General features: G+C 41.3%; 1 protein-coding gene across 1 annotated transcript; it reads left to right on the forward strand.

Annotated features, from left to right (window-relative positions):
• The first annotated feature begins 1,053 nt into the window (after positions 1 to 1,053).
• On the forward strand, positions 1,054 to 18,311 carry TAB1 (TGF-beta activated kinase 1 (MAP3K7) binding protein 1). Its single transcript, XM_053469961.1, has 11 exons — positions 1,054 to 1,112; positions 2,065 to 2,198; positions 4,227 to 4,377; positions 5,165 to 5,251; positions 5,834 to 5,972; positions 7,065 to 7,178; positions 13,529 to 13,640; positions 14,781 to 14,925; positions 15,272 to 15,494; positions 15,586 to 15,736; positions 16,621 to 18,311. Exons 1-11 carry the CDS (start codon positions 1,080 to 1,082, stop codon positions 16,829 to 16,831), a joined length of 1,500 nt encoding a protein of 499 aa, XP_053325936.1. The 5' UTR covers positions 1,054 to 1,079; the 3' UTR covers positions 16,832 to 18,311.
• The last annotated feature ends 6,825 nt before the right edge of the window (positions 18,312 to 25,136 follow it).

Consider the following 25,136-nt stretch of genomic DNA (forward strand, 5'->3'; position numbering starts at 1 on the left):
CACTATCTACCCCCTCCCTCCCTCCCTTTTCACTATCTACCCCCTCCCTTCTCACTATCTTCCCCTCTCCCTTCCTCCCTTCTCACTATCTACCCTCTCCCCCTTTGTAGTTAAAGGTTTTGGACTTACCATCCAGAAGTCCTGCGGTGGGAGCACAACGCATCCGTCTTCCTGCTTTGCCGCTGCTTCCTGCTTTGCCGCTGCACTGCTGAGCACCGAAATATGACGACATATATCGGTGCTCAGCATGACATGCCGGCACCGTGACGGAGTTAGAGGCCTCGCGAAGGAGACTGAGGGGCGCCTAGCAACCACTCTCTCCTCCGTGTAAAAAAAACAAAAACTGACGAGGCTGCCGGTGATCCGGGACATGTGGTCAACCTAGCCCGTGGCACTCCCCTGACGAGCGGCACCCGGAGCGGACCGCCCCCCGCTAGGTATGCTACTGTATAGAGGCAAAAGGTGATCATTGTTAACCTGGTTTGCATGTGCCTATCCAGAATCCCTTGTGGTTGTGGCAGCACCATGAGATTTCTGAGGGAAAAAAAGCCTTCTGCTGTAGACGAGTGTTTGATAATGCTTCTACTACCCTCTTAATTTTAAGGGTTTTCCATCACCTTTACCCACCATAACTTTTGTAATTGGTATTATATATATATATATATATATATATATATATATATATATACATACACTTTTTTGTTAGTTTTTTATATTGTTGGGGTGAATGTATTTTAGGGGTATTTTTATTCAGCTACAATTTATTATAGAAAAATTGTAAACGTTTTTTTATTTTTTCCCATTAATTTCTATATTTTTTCATACCAATTAATATTTTTATATATTTATGTATTTGAAAAAAATAATAATTCTTGGTGCACTAAATAATAAAAGTCATTCATTCATTCATTTAGTGTGTTACCATAATGAAACGTGTATTTTTTAAATTTAGTGAGCTCAATAGGATTTTATTTTGCAATACCTTAGTATGGCCAGCAGAAGTCGCTGTGGCTTGACAAGTGCGTTATATTCAATCACGTGGTTTACGTGCAGCGATGTGGCGTCACTGCTGACTGAAGATGGCGGCGCCGAGGAGGAGTCTGCTGCAAAGTGTAAGAAATATCATATCAGTGGAGGAAGAGGAATGTCTAAATGAATTAAAGTTGTAGGAGTAATAGGTCAGAGTTACGGAAAAGATTAGGGCGAGGATAAAATAATATAAAATAATAGTTAATAGAAGTATATATGACAAGGCAGAGGGTCATGGGCAAAGACACTGCTTGCAGAATAGGATAGATTTACATAAGAACCTCATAAACATATGAGCATTAATCGGTAAAAAGTTAAATGGATTATAGAATGTACCTGTCTTCCAAGGCTGATATGTACTGTTATATATATATATATATATATATATATATATATATATATATAGATCTGTGTAGATACAGATACATATGTCTATATGTCTATATCGTTAATGCCTTTAACAAAGTGCCTAACATTATACTGTTTTTTAAAGTTTGACAAAGCATGTTTTACAGTTATTTTGTATTATGATCTATTTCTATTTCTATTCTTATCTGCTGTAGGACACAAAAGTGGGATTTTATATAGATTTGTGTACTGATCATCTCTATTACTAATCCTGCGATATCATTTACCTCTTGATGTAGTCCACAGCCCATATGTATTATTATAATTAGGTTTACCATATTTGTTTTAAAAATAAATACTAGAATGTTTCCAAGTTTGCTGTTGTAAGCTGCCAGCCATAACTAAACTAAACTAACTAAAAAAAAATTAGGCTTTCAGAATGTTAATATGAATTGGGTGGTGTTCTGATTGCTTTCATACAATGCGAGTGTTTATGGCATTATTTTGTTAATTAGCATAACCAGGCACGTAAGTTTTACAATAATGGACCCTATGGATAGGGTCCATAGTAAAATTAGAGAGTGTAGACATTATAGTAGCGTACAATGCCTATATACCTATACTCATCATTAAATTCAAGGTTCCCACCATATTAGTTCTTCCATCCCTATTAATTAATTTCCCCAGGAGCAGCAGAGCTGGACAGACGACCTCCCTCTCTGTCATCTTTCTGGGGTCGGATCAGCTTCCAATCAAACCTACAATTTAGAGGGACTGGGTAAGGAAGAGCATCCACGTGAAGACAACTGGCTCAAATTCAGGTAAGGTTTAACCCTGTTGCTTCCCTCATTACAGTTTCATCTAGAGCTGAAACAACGAATCGATAAAATCGATAATAATCGATAACGGAAATCATCGATAACGATTTCCGTTATCGATTAATCGAGTGATCAATTCGTTGTTGGAGCACTCGGCTCCTTTTACTTACCTCCGCGAGCGTTCCCCGCTTCTGCTACACGCTCTGCAGTCTCCGCCTTCTTTTAGCTACGTGACGGATGTGACGCGTTCCGGAGGTAAGTATTCTTCATGTCTATGTGCACGGATCGCACAGAGCCACTCGCACAGAGCGAATCGCTCTGTGCGAATGGAGCCACTCGCACAGAGCGGTTCGCTCTGTGCGAGTGGCTCCATTCGCACAGAGCGGTTCGCTCTGTGCGAGTGGCTCCATTCGCACAGAGCGGTTCGCTCTGTGCGAGTGGCTCCATTCGCACAGAGCGGTTCGCTCTGTGCGAGTGGCTCCATTCGCACAGAGCGGTTCGCTCTGTGCGAGTGGCTCCATTCGCACAGAGCGGTTCGCTCTGTGCGAGTGGCTCCATTCGCACAGAGCGGTTCGTGAGTGTGGGTGCAGGGCAGAGTGGGGGTGGGGGTGCAGGGCAGAGTGGGGGTGGGGGTGCAGGGCAGAGTGGGGGTGGGGGGTGCAGGGCAGGAGACTGGGTGCAGGGCAGAGTGGGGGTGGGGATGCAGGGTGTGAGTGTGGGTGCAGAGCAGAGTGGGAGACTGGGTGCAGGGCAGAGTGGGGGTGGGGATGCAGGGCAGGGTGTGAGTGTGGGTGCAGGGCAGAGTGGGTGCAGGGCAGAGTGTGAGTGTGGGGGCAGGGCAGAATGTGGGGGCAGGGCTGGGTGCAGGGCAGAGTTAGAGACTGGGTGCAGGGGCACAGTGCAAAGTGCTGGGTGCAAAGTGCCAGTGCTGGGTGCAAAGTGCCAGGGCTGGGTGCAAAGTGCTGGGTGCAAAGTGCCAGGGCTGGGTGCAAAGTGCAAAGTGCTGGTGCAAAGTGCTGAATGCTGGGTGCAAAGTGCTGGATGCAAAGTGCCAGGGCTGGGGCAAAGTGCTGGGTGCAAAGTGCTGGGTGCAAAGTGCCAGGGCTGGGTGCAAAGTGCTGGGTGCAAAGTGCTGGGTGCAAAGTGCTGGGTGCAAAGTGCAAAGTGCTGGGGCAAAGTTTCTTGAACAGTAATAGTCCACCTCTTTTCAGAATGTTTGGGGTTATTTTGTTTCATAAATATTGTGTTTGGGTTCTTGTACTTTGAAAATATTGTTTTTTATTACATCATAACAAAATAAGAATGTTAATGTAAATTTTAAGTTGTTTTTTAACATCCAGTTCATTAAATTCTTTTAAATAAACGAAAAATTTGCATATTGTTTTTTTTTATCCGATTAATCGATTAATCGAAAAAATAATCGGCCGATTAATCGATTATTAAAATAATCGTTAGTTGCAGCCCTAGTTTCATCCCCTAATTGTATCTTGCTCAAGATTATACAGCGAAAGTGTGTTTACAGGAAAAGAGATACTGGGCAACCATTAGCTTGAATCTGTGTTTGTCGAGGTCGGTGTGTGCGCATGTGTTTTTGCTTTTATGTGGGGATACCTCTGTATGAATGCATGTGGTTGTTGTGACTATTAACCCCTTAAGGATAACGGATTGTCCTTAAACCCATTAATGACAATGCACTTTGAGCCTGTACATGTATGGGCTTTGTTGTGAAGGGGTTAAGCATTACATTATGCCTGTGTGTGTCTATGTATATCAGTATTGCAACACAGATAAAGAAGCTGTTTCCGTGGCGTATGTAAAGATTTAATTTATACTGCCTTGCCTGATGGGTGTTTGATTATATGAAAAAACTAAACTGTGTTTGATTACATGAAAAAGCTAAACTGTGTTGAAAATGTATATGGGTGAATAAGAAAGTTGAATGGTAAAATATATATAAATGTGTGCTACACATTAGTTAAAAGGTAAGTAAATATTTTATTATATGATAAAACATTGTATATATTTTTTCAGGGGGGACAATATTTACCTGTATGGAGTGTTCAATGGTTATAATGGCACCAGGGCTACCAACTTCGTGGGGCAGCGGCTGGCAGCTGAGCTTCTGTTGGGGCAGTTACACTCAGACGTCACTGATGCAGAGGTTCAGAGAGTATTGTTACAGGTGAGGGGAAGCTACGGTTACTGAAAGCACAGTTCATTTGTGAAGACATCAGGTTGTTATTGGCTGTCTTACAGATCACATTCTGCTTGTTGGTTGACAATAACTATATACGTTTACGTTTTGGGGATTTGAATAAATCAACAAGGGGAATGCAGTTTCTTGGAAGAAGACTCTAGCAATTAGCGTTGTGTAATAACAATGTAATATTGCATACCTTATATATACCCATTTTGGACACAAGTAGGTCAATTTATTATTGAATAAAATCTCATATCATCAAAAGGTAACCCTAGCATGGCTAATGGTCATAAACATTTTTTTTTTTTAAAATACTGTTATTCAACTACTGTTTCCTGTGTATCGATATCACTATAGACATATTAAAACAGTGAGGGCATCATCTCTACTAATAAAATCTTTGTTTCTTCAATATTTTATCAGGTAGTTAAAGGACCTAAAAGAATGCCTTGTAGGCTGGCTCCACTGACTGCTTCCCCATAATTTCTAGTGATGGTGTGGGAATTCAGAGATCACACTTCACAACCCACCTCTTAAAGCTGACATTCAGATTTAGAAAAATACACCCTTTAATGCACTGAAAATATGCCCTCACTAATATATCCTGTTTACATTTTTGTTATATGGGAGTAGTCATAATAATTATATTTTACGATATGATAAATTGCCTCTTTCTTAAAATATATTTACCTCTGGTAGTAATGTGTCCTGTGTGTAATGTTCAGTCCCAAGTAAACCCCTGTTATAATGTCTTCCTTTTCCCCTTTAGGCTTTTGATGTCGTCGAGAGAAGTTTCCTGGAATCCATTGATGATTCCTTGGCAGAAAAAGCAAGTCTCCTATCTCAACTCCCAGAGGTAACTTCCCAGAGGACATTAAATTTGTTTGTTTGTATGCATGTATGTAAATATTTATATGTGTATATATATAAACACATAAGAAAACATATTTTTCAGGATATCAATTTAAATATATACTGGGTTACACAAATAAACACACATACATATATACATATGTTCATATACTGTTAGAAATCCTATACACAGTTTAAATGGAAATTAGGTGCCTGTCTTAACCAGGTAATACAAGCATGAAGAACATTAAGCAAATCACAATTTCCAGAATCATTGTGCAAGATAAAAAAGGCCAGACTTTTGTGAAGATGGTTTTATTCTTATTTTGCAAAAAGAAAGTTGACCTTTTGGAAATTGTGGTGTACTCATTTTCTTTTGTATAGTGACATTTTGTGTATGGTTTGTTTGTTTTAAGTGCTAAGTCTATTGGGGACTGAGCTGTAGTACATTGTACAGTTTTAGCTGTAATTACAATTTCCCTGATCCCATGATCCCATTAAAAATGTCTTAAAAACAGATTGGCACTTTGGCTCTGTGATCATGCTGATGTTGCATTTATACATTTTCACTCTTTTCTTCTTGTAGGGTGAAGTCCACCAGCAGCTCCCTAGCCAGTATCAGAAAATTGTGGACCGGCTAAACACCCTCGAGAAGGAAATATATGGAGGAGCAATGGTCATTGTAGTGCTCATTGTGAACAACAAACTTTACGTGGCTAATGTTGGTGTGTGATTCTGAAGTATAGATGTACATCAAGTGTAGAGGATAATTACCATGTTAATGAAGGACTAATGGGTATTTTTTATTCTCCTTTTATTCCTAAAAAAAAAAGGTCATGTTAACATTAATACCTCCAGCAAAAACTCAAGTTTGATCTGTTACTTTATAGCAGTGAAGGAAACATAATTGCACGTACAATAACATGGCTATTTATTTTCAAAGGTATTCAAAATGTGAGTCTATTTGGTCAGGCGCACGTTCAGCTGTAGCAATGTCACACTCCCCCACTGGGGTTTCTTTCCTAATCAATGAGTTGTGGTGAGATGACAAGAGAAGACTGTCTCATGCCCTTTTCTAATTATTATGAAAATTTGCACCACACAACTTCTATTTCAAACTAGATTATATTTGTGAATAACATGATCACTTTTATTTGAGATAGTTTTACTGAAGACAGATTTTAGAGCATATCTTGTCCAGCTATTATTACCTTGGGGGGTTGATTCACTGACTAGTGATTTGCAGGTGAGTTGACATGGAAGATGCCATCTGACTTTTTCAGTGCAGGTTTCCCCTACAAGACCGTTCTGGGTTTGCACTGCTTCATGTGTTGACACATTTCATGCGCTTCTTGGTTTGCCTTCATAATGCATAGTGAAAAAAGTCAACTGACATGCATACCCATGGTTTAATTAAGAAACACCAATGTTTGTTCTTTTTATTGCTCCAATATGATAACATTAATCTAGAAATTTGGGTCCAACAGCCCATTTACTTTTTCCACTCTGTAGAGTGTTTGTTGTGTCTGAGCCACTTTCTGCTATGTGACCCTTTCGGTTTCAGCTTGATGACCTAGTAGCCTGTTTAGCTGGCTAGTGTGCCACTTTGCAGGATAAATACCTCGGAGTGAAACACTGGCTAACTTAACTGAAAGATAAAGAAATAGAGAAACCTACACTGCTTTATTGATTCCTGATGAGGAAAAGGGGCATTACTGCCCCTTTAACCAGAATATCATAAGAGCCATAATATTGTAAGTGAAATCTTCATAAAAATACTTATGAAGATAATTACTATGAAATATGTATGTTTTCAGGTACCAACAGAGCTCTGCTTTGCAAATCAACTGTGGATGGGCTACAAGTCACTCAACTTAATGCTGATCACACAACAGAAAATGAAGATGAGATATTCCGTTTATCTCAACTGGGTAAGTGCCTGCTGTGTTTCACTTTCATTGACTGCTATGCCATTTTTCCCATTCCATGATAGGAATCTGCTATAGTTCATGTGGCCAATATAATAAGCTATTCAGAAATACAATACACCGTATTTACCTGTCGGGCTGCATTATATGTAAATCTATATCGCACTGAATGTTCATTCAGAGTCTGCAGGTGATCCTTTCGCCTGCTATAGTTGTCACCAGGCCTTACACATCCCAGTCACGCTTAGGTATCATGTGGTGACGCAATCATTACATAGGTAACCTTTCATCCTCTGTCTGCAAAACATCTGCACATTTCTGTTACATTCTCACATTTCTTCTGGTTTGTAGGTGTGTGTGTGTGTGTGTGTGTGTGTGTATATATATATATTAGTGTTGGGGGAAAAATGTGAATTAAAAAATAGCAGAGGCATTATTGAACACTTATCTACGTCTACGGGACAGACAGAAGACTTGCTTTTCCCACAAAAATCTTGTACTGCTGCCACCACTGCAAGGGATTCGGGGTAGGCATATGCAAACAATGTTAACTATGATCACCTTTTTTGTCTCTATATCCATGGATCCCTTTATGAAAAATGCCTGATGTACTAGACAGCCGTGTGTGTGTGTGTGTATATATATATATATATTCCAAAAATAGTTGCCGGCACTCCTGGGACTTGGTTTCAATAAATCTCTCAAAGCTCTGTATTACAAGTCAACGGTTCAGTCTTTTATGTCCTGATGAAAGTCTGAAAATAAAAGACTGAAACGTTGACTTGTAATACAGAGCTTTGAGAGATTTATTGAAACCAAGTCCCAGGAGTGCCGGCAACTATTTTTGGAATCTATATGCATTACTGCTTCAGTTACCAGGCACCGGGCAGAGTAATTAAGGTTGGTGTGCAATTGTGTACTTTGGATTTTATATATATATATATATATATATATATATATATATATATATATCACACACGCTTAGTTCTTAAATGATCTTAATTAGTATTTTGCAGTAGTATAACCACCATTATTGTAATGAGAGTGAGAAAATTTGGGAAGAGTTAAACCGAGCGAGGTTCTGCCTACAGGTTCTGGCCCTTTAAATGTACAGTGTCAAAAAAGTAAGTGAACCCTTTGGGATTACCGGTATTTAAGTAAAAATGTTTCTTAAAATATGATTATGTCTAGGTTATGATAATGAACAAACACAATATGTTTTAACTAATAACACACAAATTATTGTATTGTTCTTGTCAATGTTGAATACAACAAACATTCATGGTTGGAAAAGTATGTGAATCCCTAGGCTGATCACGTCAGCAAGAGTCATGAGTTAGCAAACCTGAAGTCCAATCAATGAGATAGGATTGGAAATGTGTTTTAAAGCTACTTTGACATAAAAAAACCCACTAATTTTGAGTTTGCTCTTCTCAAAAAAAACATCTGCTTATATAAATCATGCCTTACAAAAAATAATTCTCAAAAGGCCTACAATTAAGAATTGTTGATTTTCATAAAGCTAGAGAGGGTTACAAAGTGATCTCAGAGTTTACATATTAATGAGACAACAGACAAAGTGTTTATAACTGGAGGCAATGTAGTACTGTGACTACTCTCCGTAGAAGTAGGTGCCCAGCCAAAATGACTCCAAAGTCACAGTGCAGAATGCTCAATGAGGTGAAAAAAAGAACTTGAAATAATTATTGAAACTGATTACCATCTCTGTTTGAGTCTACTGTACGCAAAACATTGTACAGGCATGTGGTCCATGTCAGGAAACCAAAGAGTTACTGCTCTGTAAAAAACATTACTGCTTGCATGAAGTTTGCCAAAGAGCACCTTGATAATCCACAACGCTACTGGGAAAATGTCTCGTGGACTGATGAAACTTAAGTTGAGTTGTTATGTGAAAAGGGAATTGCATACCCATATGGAAAAATCGACTACATAATGGCTTAAAATAAATCTGTCTTTTGGTGTGGTCCAGTCAAAGACCTTAACCTGTTAGAGATGCTGTGGAATGACCTCAAGAGGGCCATTCACACCAGACATCCTAAAAATACAGGTGAGCTTAAGCAGTTCTGTAAGCAAGAATGGTCTACAATTCCTCCTAAATGTTGCGCAGGTCTGATTTGCAGCTACTGGAAGCGCTTGTTTGAGGTTAGAACTGCCAAAAGAGGTAGGAACAGTTATTAAAACAAGGATTGACTTATTTTTTCCACCAGCGGTGTGATTGTTTAATGGGTTTGTTCAATAAAGGCATGAAGCATTATCGTTGTGTATTATTAACTAAAGCACACTGTGTTTGTCTATGATTGTGACATCACATTTAATGAACAATAAATGCAGAAAACCAAGTAATTCCGAAGGGTTCATTTGCTTTTTTCTTGACACTGTATATGTGTTCCTCGCCCACTGAATTATACATTATATGGGGCCAGCTCAGCCCTTCTTGGTGAAGAAACCTGTCAGTGTTGGCCCTTCATAATAAATTGTGAAATGAGGTCGCTGAAACCATACCCCTCTCTCTTTTGTGAATAAACCTTGAGATGTTAATAATTATTCCCATACGAGCATGTGTCATTAGCATGGTCTGTTGTCACAAAGCAGGTTGAATTTTGTAATCATGTTTTTTTGTTCATTGTAGAATTTAAGAACTTTTTCATTTATATGGATAATCCATTGGTGTCAGGCCCGGACTGGCCATCGGGCACACCGGGCATTTGCCCGGTGGGCCGGGCCACGGCAGGGCCGCATTGACTTTAGGGGCTGATGGAGCTGCAGCTCCAGGCCCCTAACCTACCTACGGCCGCAGTAACGCAGGGCATAAGGGGCACCTGCCCCTTAAGCCCGCCGCAACTGCGACCGGGTCCGCCACTCTAAGGGGCCGGGAAGTCCCCACCAAGGCCGGCCTTACGGGTCTGCGGCCGCACAGGGTTTAAATTAAAACATCGGGTTTTTTTTTTAACTTTATTTAACATCCTCCATGTTAAATAAAGTTTTTTTTAACTTTATTTAACATGGAGGATGTTAAATAAAGTTGAAAAAACCCCCCCGATCTTTTAATTTAAACCCTGTGCGGCCGCAGACCCCTAAGGCCGGCCCTGGTGGGGGCTTCCCGGCCTCTTAGAGCAGGGCGCCACACTCCAGGGGGCGCGACGGGGGGCGGTCCGCACCGGGTGCCGCTCATCAGGGGGTGCCAACTTGCGGCACCCGGCACTCCTCCAGAGACGGACAGTAATGTCCGCCGCTGGAGGAGCAGGCTCGCAAGCGAGCGGTATCGGAGGTCTTTAACAGACCTCCGGTTCCCTTGAGTGATTTTAAGCCGGGTTCAACCCGGCTTAAAATCACTCAAGGGAGCCGGAGGTCTGTTAAAGACCTCCGATACCGGTCCCTTGTGATCTGCGCGACAACAGCTGTTGTGCGCCGGGGTTTGCTGTCAGATCCCGGCGCACAACACTGAAGCCGCGCCCACCGACCCGGTGACCCGGAAGAAGACAGAGAAGACAGAAGAACTGAAGAAGAGGAGCGAAGAGGAGGAAAAGGAGCTGTAAGGAGAAAAGAGGAAAGGTAGGAAAACATTCAGTGAGAGTGGATTGGTGTATATATGTGTGGATTGGTGTATATATGTGTGGATTGGTATATATGTGTGGTTTGGTATATATGTGTGGATTAGTATATATGTGTGGATTAGTATATATGTGTGGATTAGTGTATATATGTGTGGATTAGTGTATATATGTGTGGATTGGTATATATGTGTGGATTGGTATACGTGTGGATTGGTATACGTGTGGATTGGTATATGTGTGAGGATTGGTATATGTGTGTGGATTTGTATACGTGTGGATTGGTATACGTGTGGATTGGTATATATGTGTGGATTGGTATAGGTGTGGATTGGTATGTGTGTGGATTAGTGGATTGGTGTATACGTGTGGATTGGTATATATGTGTGGATTGGTATATATGTGTGGATTGGTAAGTGCGTGAGAGTGATGGGTGTTATGCTGTACCATTTCCAATGTCTTTTTCATGATCTAATTATGCTCTAAAAGTACATCATAACTCCCATCACTCTATACTGTTCCATACAGTGGCAGAGCTGGGAGGCAGAGTCCTTGCACCCCCACCACAGGACTCCTGAAAGGTAAGTGAACTTTAAAGAGGGAGAGGGTAGATAGTTAGGAGGGGGTAGTTGCGGCAAGCTTAAGGGGCTCTGCGTTAATGCGGCCATATAGGACCAGTCAGTCCAGTCCTGACTGGACCTATTTTAAGGTGGGGGCCTGGAGCTGCAGCTCCATCAGCCCCTAAGTCGATCCTGCCCTGGCACAGGCGCGGTCGCTGTTGCTGCTTGCTCCGGCAACAAGGTAAGTAGGGTGAGGGAGGGGGGTGCAGTGAGAAGGGGCAGAGGGGGGTTAGATAGTGAGAAAGGGGGAGAGGGGATAGATAGAGGCGGTACATATTGAGAAGTGGGGAAGGAGGTTACATAGTGAAAAGGGGGAACATAGTGAGAAGGGGCAGATAAGATGAAGAGAGGGGCTAGTGTGAATGCGTATGAGAATGAATGAATAAATGTGTGGATGAATTGTGTGAATGCGTATGACAATGAATTCATGTGAGGATGAATTGCTTGAATGATTTGTGAGACTGCATTAATGAATGTGTTAATGATTTGTGTGAATGATTTAATGCAAAGATGGTACGAGTGGGCTTTAACAATAAATAAATAAATAAATATGGGCTGCTCAGGCTTAAATGCCCGGGCCTATTTTTTGTCCCAGTCCGGGCCTGATTGGTGTGATGCTCTTTCATTGTTTGTTGTTTGATTTTTCTCTAGTGGTCTGTTTTCTTTGAATTCTATAATTAGAAGTTGTTTGGTATTGTGTTGCATACCAACATGTACATTTTTTATGTTAACGTTCTTCCTGAAGAGTTGTGTTTAATCAGTCACAACAGACAGGAGAGCAACTCACAAAATTCAGACACACGATGTGAGGCATACATACAATATGATATAAAGGGACGTTTGAAAATGTTCTGCACTTTTAATTTTAACTCTATTTCAAAACAAATTACATCATATAGTCGCCTTCCTTTGCGATGCAATTTTCCCAATGTCGTACCAAGTACGGTTGCATCTTGAATTTCTTTGCTACAAGAGACGATGGATGCAAAAAATCATCACCTTCTTCGCGATAACGGGCCATGGGTCGGGAACAAACGTCTAAGTGCTTGTGCTTATGCTACTCGGTCAGCTGCTTGGGCACCCACCTGGCACCCACTTTACTGGACTTAATGCTGTCATGTATGAGGGCATAGGCAGATCCAACACTCACATTCAGCTTTCCTGCAACCTCTTCAACTGTTATTCTTCTGTTTTCACAAATCAGTTCCAGTATCCGTCACACCAGTACGCCCACTTTCAAACTTTTCAATCCACTCATAGACGACTCTACGAGAGAGAACTTTATCATACTGAGCACGCATGCGAAGATGAATTTGTGCTCCCGGCACACCTTCTGCTCACAGAAAACTGTTCCTCTTTGGTGCAAAGAGTTTCGCAGCCATCTTCACCCCAGAGTGAAAGCTCTTATTGTAATCTGCAAGGGCAGCCGGCTTGCCAGACAGAACTAGTCACATGACCCGCTAAGACACCATCAATTACTACTACTCGCACCTTCACTTTCCATTGAAAATATAAAAGTGCCGAAACTTTTTGAACGCCCCTCGTGTGTATATATATATATATATTTAGTATCACATTTTATAATACGACATTTGTACTTACATGAATGGGATGAGCAGTGCACTCTTGTTCAATAGGCTTATCACTCTAGGAGAAAGAGTTTTAAGAGCTCTTACCCTTTCTTGATTAGATTGGGCAAATGAATCTGCCATCATTTTCTATGTTTTAATGTAGATACACCCAAAAAGTTGATTCAGGGCAGTCTTTAACATGGGGCAAAAGAGCCAGCTGCCTTGGGCTGAGGCTTATATTAGGAATCCACAGCAGCTTTCCTTTGTTAGAAATTAACTTTGAGATAAGTACAAATTAACTTAACCAACATGTTATTCTGAAAGGAGAACTAACTCAGAAACTAATTTCTGGAAACATAATAGCAGTGAAGTTTATATGACAATGCTTAACATGTAAATGTACTTTTTGAAGCTTTATTATCAATGTTTATTTTGAGTCTACTTCTGCACCCAACAGCATTGCGGATTTTAAGAAAACACTATTTTCATTCCTATAAAGATTGTTTTTTGAGTTGTGGAGGGATAGATTTAGCGTAGGTTATTTATTCCGTGAAGTTTTGTACTGACATACATTTTGTTCTTTCTTTCAGGGTTGGATGCAGCCAAGATTAAACAGGTGGGCATAGTTGGAGGCCAGCACAGCACACGACGCATTGGAGATTACAAGATCAAGTACAACTTCACTGACATGGAGTTGCTGAGGTAAGAGTGGGAGTCAGTTGTATAAATGATGTTTAATTATTTTTCCCACCTTTTAGTTCTTCTGATGGTGTTTTCATCCAATACACAATACTTCATAATTTTATGTTTATTGACGTGCTAGTGATGCCAATAAACTAAATTTTTATTCGTAAATATATCTACCATAGATTTGGGATACATTTCTTTCATCCACATGCCCTTATCCCTATTGTGAATGCAAACATGGGAAATAAACAAGACATTTTTGCTTTGTATGTATCAGGGTACCTTTCCAAAGAGAAAAAATCTTGGTGATTGGGTGACCAAAGCTGTTTTCTTTTGGGAAGTGTTACATTCGTGTTATACAGAAAATCCTTCTTTATCAGAAAGCAATATTTCTACTTAATACATGATCAGGATGCAACAGTTGAACAAGACATTGACATACTGATAAACGTTCAAATACACTATTTTATTATATAACAAACAAAAAGTGATATAGTGCTTTAAAAAACAAAAAATAAATATTTACTTAAGTATATATGTCTCATTTGTCCATAATATCAAATGCATGAAGCTACCAAAGCAGCAAAATGGTAGTGGTTAATGCGAGTAGGCCTCCAGAGGACATATCAGCTAAATAGTAAGATACGCAGTATCTAGAAATGACTAGCCAAATGGAACTGAAATAAACTGAAAAATGTAAAGCGCGTGAAATAGAAACTACAAATTTCAATATGTATATAACCAAGAAAGCTGGCGGCAACGCGTTATTGACAAGTCTGTTAACCAAGCCTATTTATGTGATACTCCCTAGATGCAGATTTATTGGCCATGCCTGCTTATTCACATGCCTGCCTTATCTCTATTTAATGTGTTCTGACAGGGTGCATAACGGTTTTCATTTGAGTACATCTATGGATATTGCTTTTTTCATACTGTTGTTCCACTGCCATAATATGGTAACATTTGGGCAAGCAAGATGGATTGCTACTTTTGTTCACGTCCATGATATGAGTTCATGAAATAATGAAACTTGTTGGTGCTAAGTACAGTACAATACACTTATTATTTTTTGCAGCACTTTAAGCCAAAGTGTTAACCTTATGATCACACGATATGTTCCTTTTTAAAAAAAATGGTTTTGTTTACCTTTCATAGCACTGCCAAATCTAAGCCAGTTACCGCAGAACCAGAGATCCATGGCTGCCACACGCTAGACGGCGTAACAGGTTTTCTGGTGCTAATGTCTGAAGGACTTTATAAGGCTCTAGAAGCTGCACATGGACCAGGACAGGCGAACCAGGTGCAGAAACCTTTTTTTCTATTTCCCTTTATATATCTCTTCATATAAAGCTTTATTTCTCTGTATTTATCTGATTTTACTTTAGAGGTATAGGTAAATTGCAGTGGAATGAAACATTTCTTCTCTTTGACTTTGACTATGCATGATGAACCCCCAGCAAGATTCTTAAGCAAGAACATCTGATATTCCCTATGTAAAACTGTTACGTTGGTTAAGAAATGTGACAGGAGAATTCAAAAAACCCTTTATAAGGCACTAATTGGTGTAGAAGATAAAATGCATACATGTTGTTTAGAGTGGATGGAGCCCTCTTTTCCTTCCCTAATTGTATCTCCATCTCCACTAGGAGATAGCAGCAATGATTGCCACAGAGTTTGCCAAGCAAGTGTCTCTTGATGATGTTGCTCAAGCAGTCGTGGAGAGGGTGAAGCGAATTCACCATGACACGTTTGCCAGTGGAGGGGAACGTGCAAAGTTCTGCTCCAAGCATGAAGATATGACGCTGCTTGTGCGTAACCTTGGCTACCCTTTGGAGGAGGAGGTCCAGCCCACCCTAACTCCCACTCAGGGTATGTAGGCACCTGTTACTGAGTACCATTGGTGTTCACTGAATGTGGATGAGGACATCAGTAATTTAACTTGTTTGATTTGTATTAAAAGGTGGCCGCATATATCCTGTTTCTGTGCCGTATTCTAGTGCTCAGAATACCAGTAAGACAAGTGTCACACTGTCTTTGGTGATGCCGTCACAAGGAACAATGGTGAATGGAACTCACAGCAGTTCAACTCTGGATGGGACCACCCCTACGCTGTAAGTATTGCATATTATTTGCAGTCTGAGAAATAGGGATTCTATTCAGGGGACTTACACCAGGCACCTCTTTACTAAAAGGAACAGTACATTCTCTCTACAGATGCACTTACCATCGGTCTCCTTTGAAACAATTCTTCATAGATCACCCCAGCAGGTTTTTAAAGATTAATTGTATTTAATATTTCAAGCAAAATTTACAATATTGATGGAGACAGAAAAGACCTAGCTATTATATATTTTAGTAGTTTAATATCTTCACTAGTATCTTGTCTGTTTGCACAAACATTAGCTAGTATGACTGTTTGAAAGGACAACAGCAGAAAGGAACTATTTGACCCATATTTTATGCCCACTTATTCCTTCTGTAGAAAGGCTTATTCATTTAGCCCATTTCCATATATACCTAAATTTTGACTCCTAGCCATGTTCCCTTTTGTCATTTACAAGTGATGTGATAGTGGTTGTTTCTTAATTTTTGTTTTGTTTTTAACCTAATAAATTGATTATAAGAAATACATGATTTAGCAGTTTTTAACTCATTTATTACTGAATACAACTCTGAAAAAACAATTTCTATTACTACTGAATACCTGATTGTTTCCTATAATCCTTTAAAATCTTGTCTTACCTAGTTAGGTATACTGTTATGTTTCTGAGAAGTTTTTCATGTTATTTTTCTTTGAGTAAACCTTCAAATGAAAGATTGGATTGACAGATCTGCTAAGGTTTACTTGATTCTATTAGTTAATTACTAACATTCTAGATGTTAATGTTTTGTGTACGAGGAACAGCACCTCTTCTATCTTTCTATATATATGATTTTTTAGGTTTAGTTTTTTGACTTTTTTTTTTTGTTTTGGGTTTCAATTTCTTATCTTTAGACAATCACCAAGTGCTACTCTCCAGTCCACCAATACCCATACGCAGAGCAGCAGCTCCAGCTCAGATGGTGGTCTTTTCCGCTCCCGTCCATCCCCTTCACTGCAACCGGATGAAGATGGTCGTGTGGAACCCTATGTGGATTTCACTGAATTCTACCGCCTCTGGAATCTGGAGCATGGGGACCCTGGAACGCCCCTTCCTGTTCAGTGAGATGGCTATTGATTGAACCCTCTTCTGCATAAGCTGGAGGAGTGATTATCACACAGACATTGAACTCTGCAGCCTCCAACACATCTCTCCTTATGTAGTTAATTTCTGCAAGAGGCCTCTCAGTGACTTCAGTCAGTATAAGCAACTGCATTCTATGACATTCTAAATGTTGCTCTACTGGAACAATATACAAGAAAAAAAATCATAACTTATGCAGCATTATCATCTGCAAATCCCTTATGTTATTTTACAGAAGACACCCACAAGTCTTTCCTGGAAAAATGTATAAAGCGGTAGAAAGAAAATAAATGTAAATGCCTTGCTTTACTTCTAGTAAAGTATTCTCTACAGTATATTGATAACATTAACACACATAAGACTTACTGGTGCAGAAAGAAGAGAGGGTCCTGCTCTATTGAGCTTACAAGTACTGATGTTTCTAACATACAATGCCTATATCACAGATTACTGTGATATATGGCATCACATCAGGTTGCATATGATGAAATGCTCAGTGTAACTAACCTCCCTGCTAAAACACTTCACACAAATAACGTTACCATTAGACTTGTGCATTCGGATTTCAACAAATTTTAATGAACTGTTTGAAAATGAGAAAAAGCAAAAAAAAGCTAAAAGCAAAATTTTTCATTTGAATTTAGTTCTCCGCGCTCAATCGTTCTTCATCACACTTCCTCACAATGCCTCCCTACCTTCTCTGCCTTTTTCTTTGTGTTCTCCATGTCTTCCTCTTTCTTTGGTGATGCGCTTCCTTACCGTGGCCTCCTGGAGCACAACCACATCAGGACAGAGCCTTGGTGGGCACCACAAGGACAACCCGCCAACGAATGGATCAAAAAGAAACAAGAAAAAAAAATAATTTAGTCTAGTTACCGTCCTCTTAGAGCATAATGGGAGTTCTTTCCTTAACTTTTTGTGTAGGGTTAAATCTTAATTTCAAACTGTTGCAAAGTCATAATATCTAATGACAATTAATGAGTCATATGTTTTGTTCTGAAATGGTTTGGGCCATTTTCAAAATAATGTTTGGTAATTCAAAGTCATAATGCTGGTTATAAAGTACCTTAAAATGCATGTTTTTTTTTCTTTAACAAATTTTACTAAAACTTACCATAGGGATGCTACTATATATGCGTTTGTTAAAGAAAAAAAATTCTATGCTCTATAATATCTCAAAATACTAGCGCACATGCTACATTTAACAATATGACATTACTTGCCCATGGCCTATTTTCGTGGAAGTAAGTAAAAAAAGCATTAAATGCAGACAGGTGAATAATACCGGGAGAAGGCAATGAGGACCTATCGCTAACATGTTTTTTTTGCTAGCTTGATTATTTTAACACAACCAACGTAAGTGTGTAACGAAAGGGGTTTTTTATTGACCAAACATAAAACAGAAGTTGCCATAATATGTAAATATGTGTATACAATAAAGTATATGGTATTCTGTTTTCTGCCATTGATCCCATTTGTATCCATCCATTAAACCTAGATTTACTATGCCTTATGCCTGTATAGTGCAACTTTTTAATTATGAATTATACATGGCCAGTTCAGCTTATTGCAGCCGAAGGTGAAGTGCTCAACTCTCATGCAAGCTCCAGTTTTTATATTTTATTATGCCATCTAAACTATTTAGGGTTTACATACAATTGTGCACAATTTTTGCGACCGTAAATCACGTTTTGTTGACAAATTGAAAAAGCTAATACAGCTCCTGCACTAAACATAGTTAAACTTGACGTATTTCTGCAAATATGAACAAATAGTTCCTATTTAGTTGCTGAATTTAACACAATTACAGAAAAGTACTTGCAAAGTTTGGGCTGGCTATCGTTAAGCATTTAGTAACACCTTTGGCAAGAATCAAAACCTCCAAACATTTCTTGTAGCCAAACCTTTCTGTATTTGCTTGCTGAACACATTTGCTCCCTGCACCCATGTGATAAGAGCACTCCAAGTCAGTCCCAATATTAGACTTGTACACAGCATGTAAAATATATTTGGAAGGAATTTTTGTTTTGGTTTTGCCTCATTCGTTTTTTGGGAAACAAATTTAGTTTCTCAGCTGTCTGGCTCATTCAAAATTTGGGGGTATTTTTTGATTTGGAAATTGCTTTCGGGGGGGGGGGTTCCAAAGGGGGTTGGTCCTGACACCTACAGCAGCACCATCTCAAGGTTAAGGGAAGAGATCCGCACTCTGCTTTGCATTACAGGACCGCCAGCAGCACTGCACCAATGGATACACACATCCAGTAGCATGATATGAGACTCAATTACTCCAAAAATTGGACCAGTTTGATTAATTGATCTCAGAGTAAGGACGGTGATATGCTAGTAGCAGGACTCTGGGAGTGGGTACACAGTGGCACGTATCCAGCTCCACTGTACAGGACACTGAATTTCCCTCAAAATTAGAAAAATATTTATCCCTTGGAGCAGGGGAGGGCTGGCAGCCTAAGGCCTGGGGGTCAAGTCAAGTCAAGTGGCCCATTGCATCACCAAATCAGCCCACCATCCCTACCCGCCTTTTCCTGATTTTCTAACACGTATTGATGCAATGTACATCAGTACTAAAGAAGTACTAAAAGAAGTCATCATACGTTACTGATACTAATTCTTTTAAATAAGAGGTGCATATAGAAATAGAGTAAATAACACAAAACCTTTACTTTTCCACTCATTGATTTCTGGCCCTAGAATAATTTGTCCTCTAAAGTGACTACAAATTCAGGAGGGCATTTTATCTTTGGATAAGTAGAAATTAAATAGTTCAATTTATTTCTACAGTAAGTAAAGTGCCAGGAAACAGAAGATCAAATACACAAACAGGCTCTGGCACACTGACACCCAAACACACACCAGGACAGGCTCTGCAACACTGACACCCAAACACACACAAACCAGGACAGGCTCTGTCACACCGACAAACACACACACACCAGGACAGGCTCTGCCACACGAACACCCAAACACACACACACCAGGATAGGCTCTGCCACACGAACACCTAAACACACACACCAGGACAGGCTCTGCCATACTGACACCCACATCCGGGCTGGCTAAGCTACAACAATAAAAAAAAATATATATTCCACACTGCTTTGTTGTTGACCCCTCCCCCATTTGCACTATGTGTATTTATGCCCTCAGCCTGCCCCTCTCTAGTACTGTATTGTGTATTGATGCTGCCAGCTCAGAAAAAATGCTGCAGTATGGGAGAAATATATCTGCCTAGTTGGTTCTTCCTACAGTCTATACATCCCCCATATTGCAGGGTAGCATTTTATCTGGGCTGGTCTGCAATATGTAACATTTATGTGTGTCCTGGAAAACATGGCTGATGTGGTCACCCTAACCCTTGTGTATTTCCCCCAGCTAGCCCACAACTTCTCTTTTCCCAGGGGAAGCAGGAACTGAGCAGGGTCATGTGATATGACATAAAGTCACGTGACTTCGCTGAGTTCCTGCTTCCCCTGAGGGGACCAAGAGATGTTGCTTGCGAGCAACGCACAGGTAAGCAACAGGGCCTCTGCGGAAGGGATCAGGGTTGCTGCAGGCTTTTGCCCCGGATTAAAGACGGCCCTGGCGGTCATGCGGCCACATCGGCCACATTTTGTTTAGACTACCTGTAACTTTTTTATGTTGGACAGTTTTAGAAACTTGGATGCTGACTTCAGCAGCAGTTTGTGGCAGAGCCAGGATTATCTCAGCAATTTCCTGTCCTGAACTTCTTTTCTTTCTCCTACTCTTTGAAAAAGCTACCTGAACCATTCAGAGATAAAGTTATGGAATGAAATATTTACACATATCCCAAGAACAGGAAAGTAAGATCACTGCTGCCACAGTATACACCATTTCTTTTACCGGGTATATTTTTTTTAATACACATACACATATTTTATTCTGTAAGAAGTATAACAGGAGTTATTTAGTGTATAGAACTGTAAAATGTAGGATTTGGGAAAAGTAACAGATCTGCTTTAACATTGCTTTGATCAAATACAATAAAGCAATCTTTATAGCCATGTTTGGGAGGATGTGGCAAAGATAAAACACATGATAACCTAAAATAGAAAGCAGAAGGAAACTACATAAATGCAATAAAGGAAGTCACTGGCAGTGGACCATATACCAGGGCAGTGTAGCTTTGCATTTTTTTTCCTCTGGCATTTTTAGGTGACAAGGTTAATCTGGAAATGTTATTACCCAAATAGTGTACTATAAGATATTGGCAGAATGCCTACAGGTAAGCAGGACCAAGCCTAGGGTCACTGATGCCTGATGTTCCCAAGTGGGTGTCGCTATATTGCTATCGCCTTCCCTTAGCAAACATAACCCCTCTAACCACACCCGTTTTTTATGGCAACCACTCAGTGGTGACTCTAGAAACAATATATAGGGGGGGGGGGCACACAAGATGCCACAGTCAAACTGGGGGGGCATTCATAATTTCCACCATTAAATCATACCACTGAGAATATATATATATACTGCCAAAAGTAATGTGCTATGGAATGATACTTTTGTTATTGGACTAACATAATACTTGATCATTCAACATGGGAAGCCTGAAGCCACAATTTAGTACGACTAATCCTTGAAATAAATATTATAGCATAAATAACACAATACCCTAACTTTTCTACTAAATGATTTCAGGGCCTTGAATGTTTTGTCTCCTGAAGTCACTACAACTTCAGGAGGGCATTTTATCTCTGGATAAGTATAAATTAAATAATTCCAACTGTAAGTTAAGTGCCAGGAAACAGATAACCAAACACACACACCAACATAGGCTCTGTCACAGCGACACCCAGACACACACACCAGGACAGGCTCTGTCACACCGACACCCAGACACACACCAGGACAGGCTCTGCCACACTGACACACAAACACACACACCAGGAGAGGCTCACACCAGGACAGGCTCTGCCACACCAATACCCAAACACACACCAGGACAGGCTCCGACACCCAAACACACACACAGGACAGGCTCTGCCACACCGACACCCAAACACACACACAGGACAGGCTCTGCCATATGGACACCCAAACACACACCCCAGGATAGGCTCTGCCACACCAACACCTATACACACACACCCCAGGACAGGCTCTGGTACACTGATAACCAAAAACACACAAACAGAAGGACACAATTGACATCACTGACATCTACATCAGGATGGATTTTTCACACTGCATTGTTGTTTATACCCCCTTAGTGTTTTTGACCCTTGTGTATTGATGCCCCAGCCAGCACCCTTTTAGTATAGATTAATGTGGTGCCCCCACACCCTTGTATAATCGCCTCCAGCCACCACTATTTGTATTAATGCCCCCAGCAAGCCCCTCCCTTTATTATTGATTTACGTGATGGCCCCATCACATATACGCGTTAGACATGCATTTTTATCTACCTAATGAGTACTTATCTCTTTGAAGTAAAGACTATGATTGAAACATGATTTAAAAATACAGCTGAACTGGCAGTTTCGTTAATATTAGACCCTGCTGCTGATATATACCATATTGGCTCGGATATAGGCCGTCCCAGTATATAGGCCGCACCCTAAAAGTTTGGTGCTTTTTTAAAGAAAAAGTTTTTTTCTTTAAAAAAGCACCAAAAAAACATGCCGCCACTCTGTCTCCCCCCCCCAGATATGCTGCCACTGTCCTCCTCCCCCCACCTCGACATATGCTGCCACTGTCCTCCTCCCCCCCACCCCGAGATATGCTGCCACTGTCCTCCTCCCCCCACCCCGAGATATGCTGCCACTGTCCTCCTCCCCCCACCCTGAGATATGCTGCCACTGCCCTCCTCCTCCCCCCGAGATATGCTGCCACTGTCCTCTCTTTCCGGCACCGGAAGTTGTATACGCGTATTGCGTAGATGTCCCCCGCCGACCCGCAGGACACTCGAGAGTCTTCTCTGGTAAGTCTTGGGGGCAGAAGTAAAAAGCGCTTAGACAACCTCCCGTGCCGGCACCCCCCCCAGTGGAAAGTGCTGGCAGGGGAGGCTGTCTGAGCACATCCGAGAGTAGGATGCAGGTCCCCTGCACCGCTGCGGGGATCTGTATCCTAACCCTGCTGCCTGCCCGGCGCCCGGGACTGCATGTCCTGGGCGTCGGGCGCTAGACCCCAAATATAGGCCGCACCCCCACTTTAAAGACTTAAAGTGGGGGAAAAAAGTGCGGCCTATATTCGAGCCAATACGGTATATATATATATATATATATATATAAAAATTTTGGATCCTGCTGCTGATATATATATAAATATTAGCGGCAGTTGCCGATATATATTAATATTAGTCCCTGCTGCCTATATATATATATATATATAAATATACCGTATTGGCTCGAATATAGGCCGCACTTTTTCCCCCCACTTTAAGTCTTTAAAGTGGGGGTGTGGCCTATATTTGGGGTCTAGCGCCCGACGCCCGGGACATGCAGTCCCGGGCGCCGGGCAGGCAGCGGGGTTAGGATACAGATCCCCCGCAGCGGTGCAGGGGACCTGCATCCTACTCCCCGATACGCTCAGACAGTCTCCCCTGCCAGCACTTCCCACGGGGGGGTGTCGGCACGGGAGGTTGTCTAAGCGCATCGTGCGGACCCCCGGACCTCTGCCCCCCCCCGGACTTACCGGAGCAGACTCCCGGGTGTCTTGCGGGGCCGGCGGGAGACATCTACGCAATACGCGTATATAACTTCCGGTGCCGGCACATCCACCGGAAGTTGTATTGCGTAGATGTCCCCCACCGGCCCCGCAAGACACCCGGGAGTCTGCTCTGGTAAGTCGGAGGGGGGGCAGAGGACATCATATCTCGTGGGGGGGGGCAGTGGCAGCATATCTCGGGGGGGAGGAGGACAGTGGTAGCATATCTCGGGGGGGGAGGACAGTGGTAGCGTACCTCGGGGGGGGACAGTGGTAGCATATCTCGGGGAGGGAGGACAGTGGTAGCATATCTCGGGGAGGGAGGACAGTGGTAGCATATCTCGGGGAGGGAGGACAGTGGCAGCATATCTCGGGGGGGACAGAGTGGCAGCATGTTTTTTTGGTGCTTTTTTAAAGAAAAAAACTTTTCCTTTAAAAAAGCACCAAACTTTTAGGGTGCGGCCTATATACGGGGGCGGCCTATATACGGGGGCGGCCTATATCCGAGCCAATACGGTATATAAATATTAGACCTTGCTGGCGATAGCAGGTATAGATCAACACATTAACACACAAACCCAGCTTTGCATGCATAGATCAATTGAAATCTCAGCACTGAAGGTATATATATATATCAAATCAACAGAATCAGACATACAAATCCTGTATTTGCAGGTATACAATAACAATATATAAAACGTAGCATTGCAGGCATAGATCAAATAAATACATTGAAACAGCATTGCAGGTATTACCGTATTTGCTCGATTATAAGACGACCCTGATTATAAGACGACCCCCCAAAATCTGAATATTAATTTAGGAAAAAAAGAAAAAGCCTGAATATAAGACGACCCAATAGGAAAAAAGTTTTACCAGTAAATGTTAATTCATGTAAACAATTTTTTTTAAATAAAAGCTATGATTGTGAAAAATATTTTGGTTTTAATTCCTTTTTTTTTCCAATCTGCCCCCAGTTATGCACATCTGTCCCCAGTCTTGCCACTCTGCCCCATAAATGCCTTAAACCCCTATATGCCACTGGGCCCCATGATATGCCTTTTAACCCTCTAAATGCCACTGGGCCCCATGATATGCCTTTTAACCCTCTATATGCCACTGTGCCCCATTATATGCCTTTTGACCCCCTATATGCCACTTTGCCTCCAGACATGCCTTATACCCCTATATGCCACTCTGGCATTTAGGGGGTTAAAAGGCATATTATGGGGCAGAGTGGCATATAGGGAGGTATTAGGCATTTCAGGAGGAAGAGTGGCGTATAGAGGGTTAAAAGGCATTTCTGGAGGCAGAGTGGCGTTAAGGGGGTTAAAAGGCATTTCATAGAGCACTCTGCCTACAGAAATGCCTTATGCCCCCCATTTAACACCCCCCCAACAAAAAAAAAAACTTACCCGTGCTTCTGACTCCTGGTGTGTTGTCCGGGCAGCATGTAGACTTCCGCTGCAGCCGGATGGAGGTGCGGCTAGCAGCGGGGGTTGTCTGCGTCCATTGCACAGACCTTCCCCTGCTGTCAGAGAGAATTCCCCGGTGAGTGCCATCTTTGCCCTTCCACAATTATACATCTATGATACACACATACTCATTA

Source organism: Spea bombifrons, chromosome 6 (genome assembly GCF_027358695.1).
Source record: "Spea bombifrons isolate aSpeBom1 chromosome 6, aSpeBom1.2.pri, whole genome shotgun sequence".
In the NCBI taxonomy this organism is placed as follows: Eukaryota; Metazoa; Chordata; class Amphibia; order Anura; family Pelobatidae; genus Spea; species Spea bombifrons.

Excerpts from the sequence above, each read along its gene's own strand:
- TAB1 (XM_053469961.1), top strand. The coding sequence starts at position 1,080 with ATGGCGGCGCCGAGGAGGAGTCTGCTGCAAAGT. Across the intron at positions 2,199-4,226 it reads GACAACTGGCTCAAATTCAG|GGGGGACAATATTTACCTGT; the intron begins GTAAGGTTTAAC and ends ATATTTTTTCAG. Across the intron at positions 5,252-5,833 it reads TCCTATCTCAACTCCCAGAG|GGTGAAGTCCACCAGCAGCT; the intron begins GTAACTTCCCAG and ends TTCTTCTTGTAG.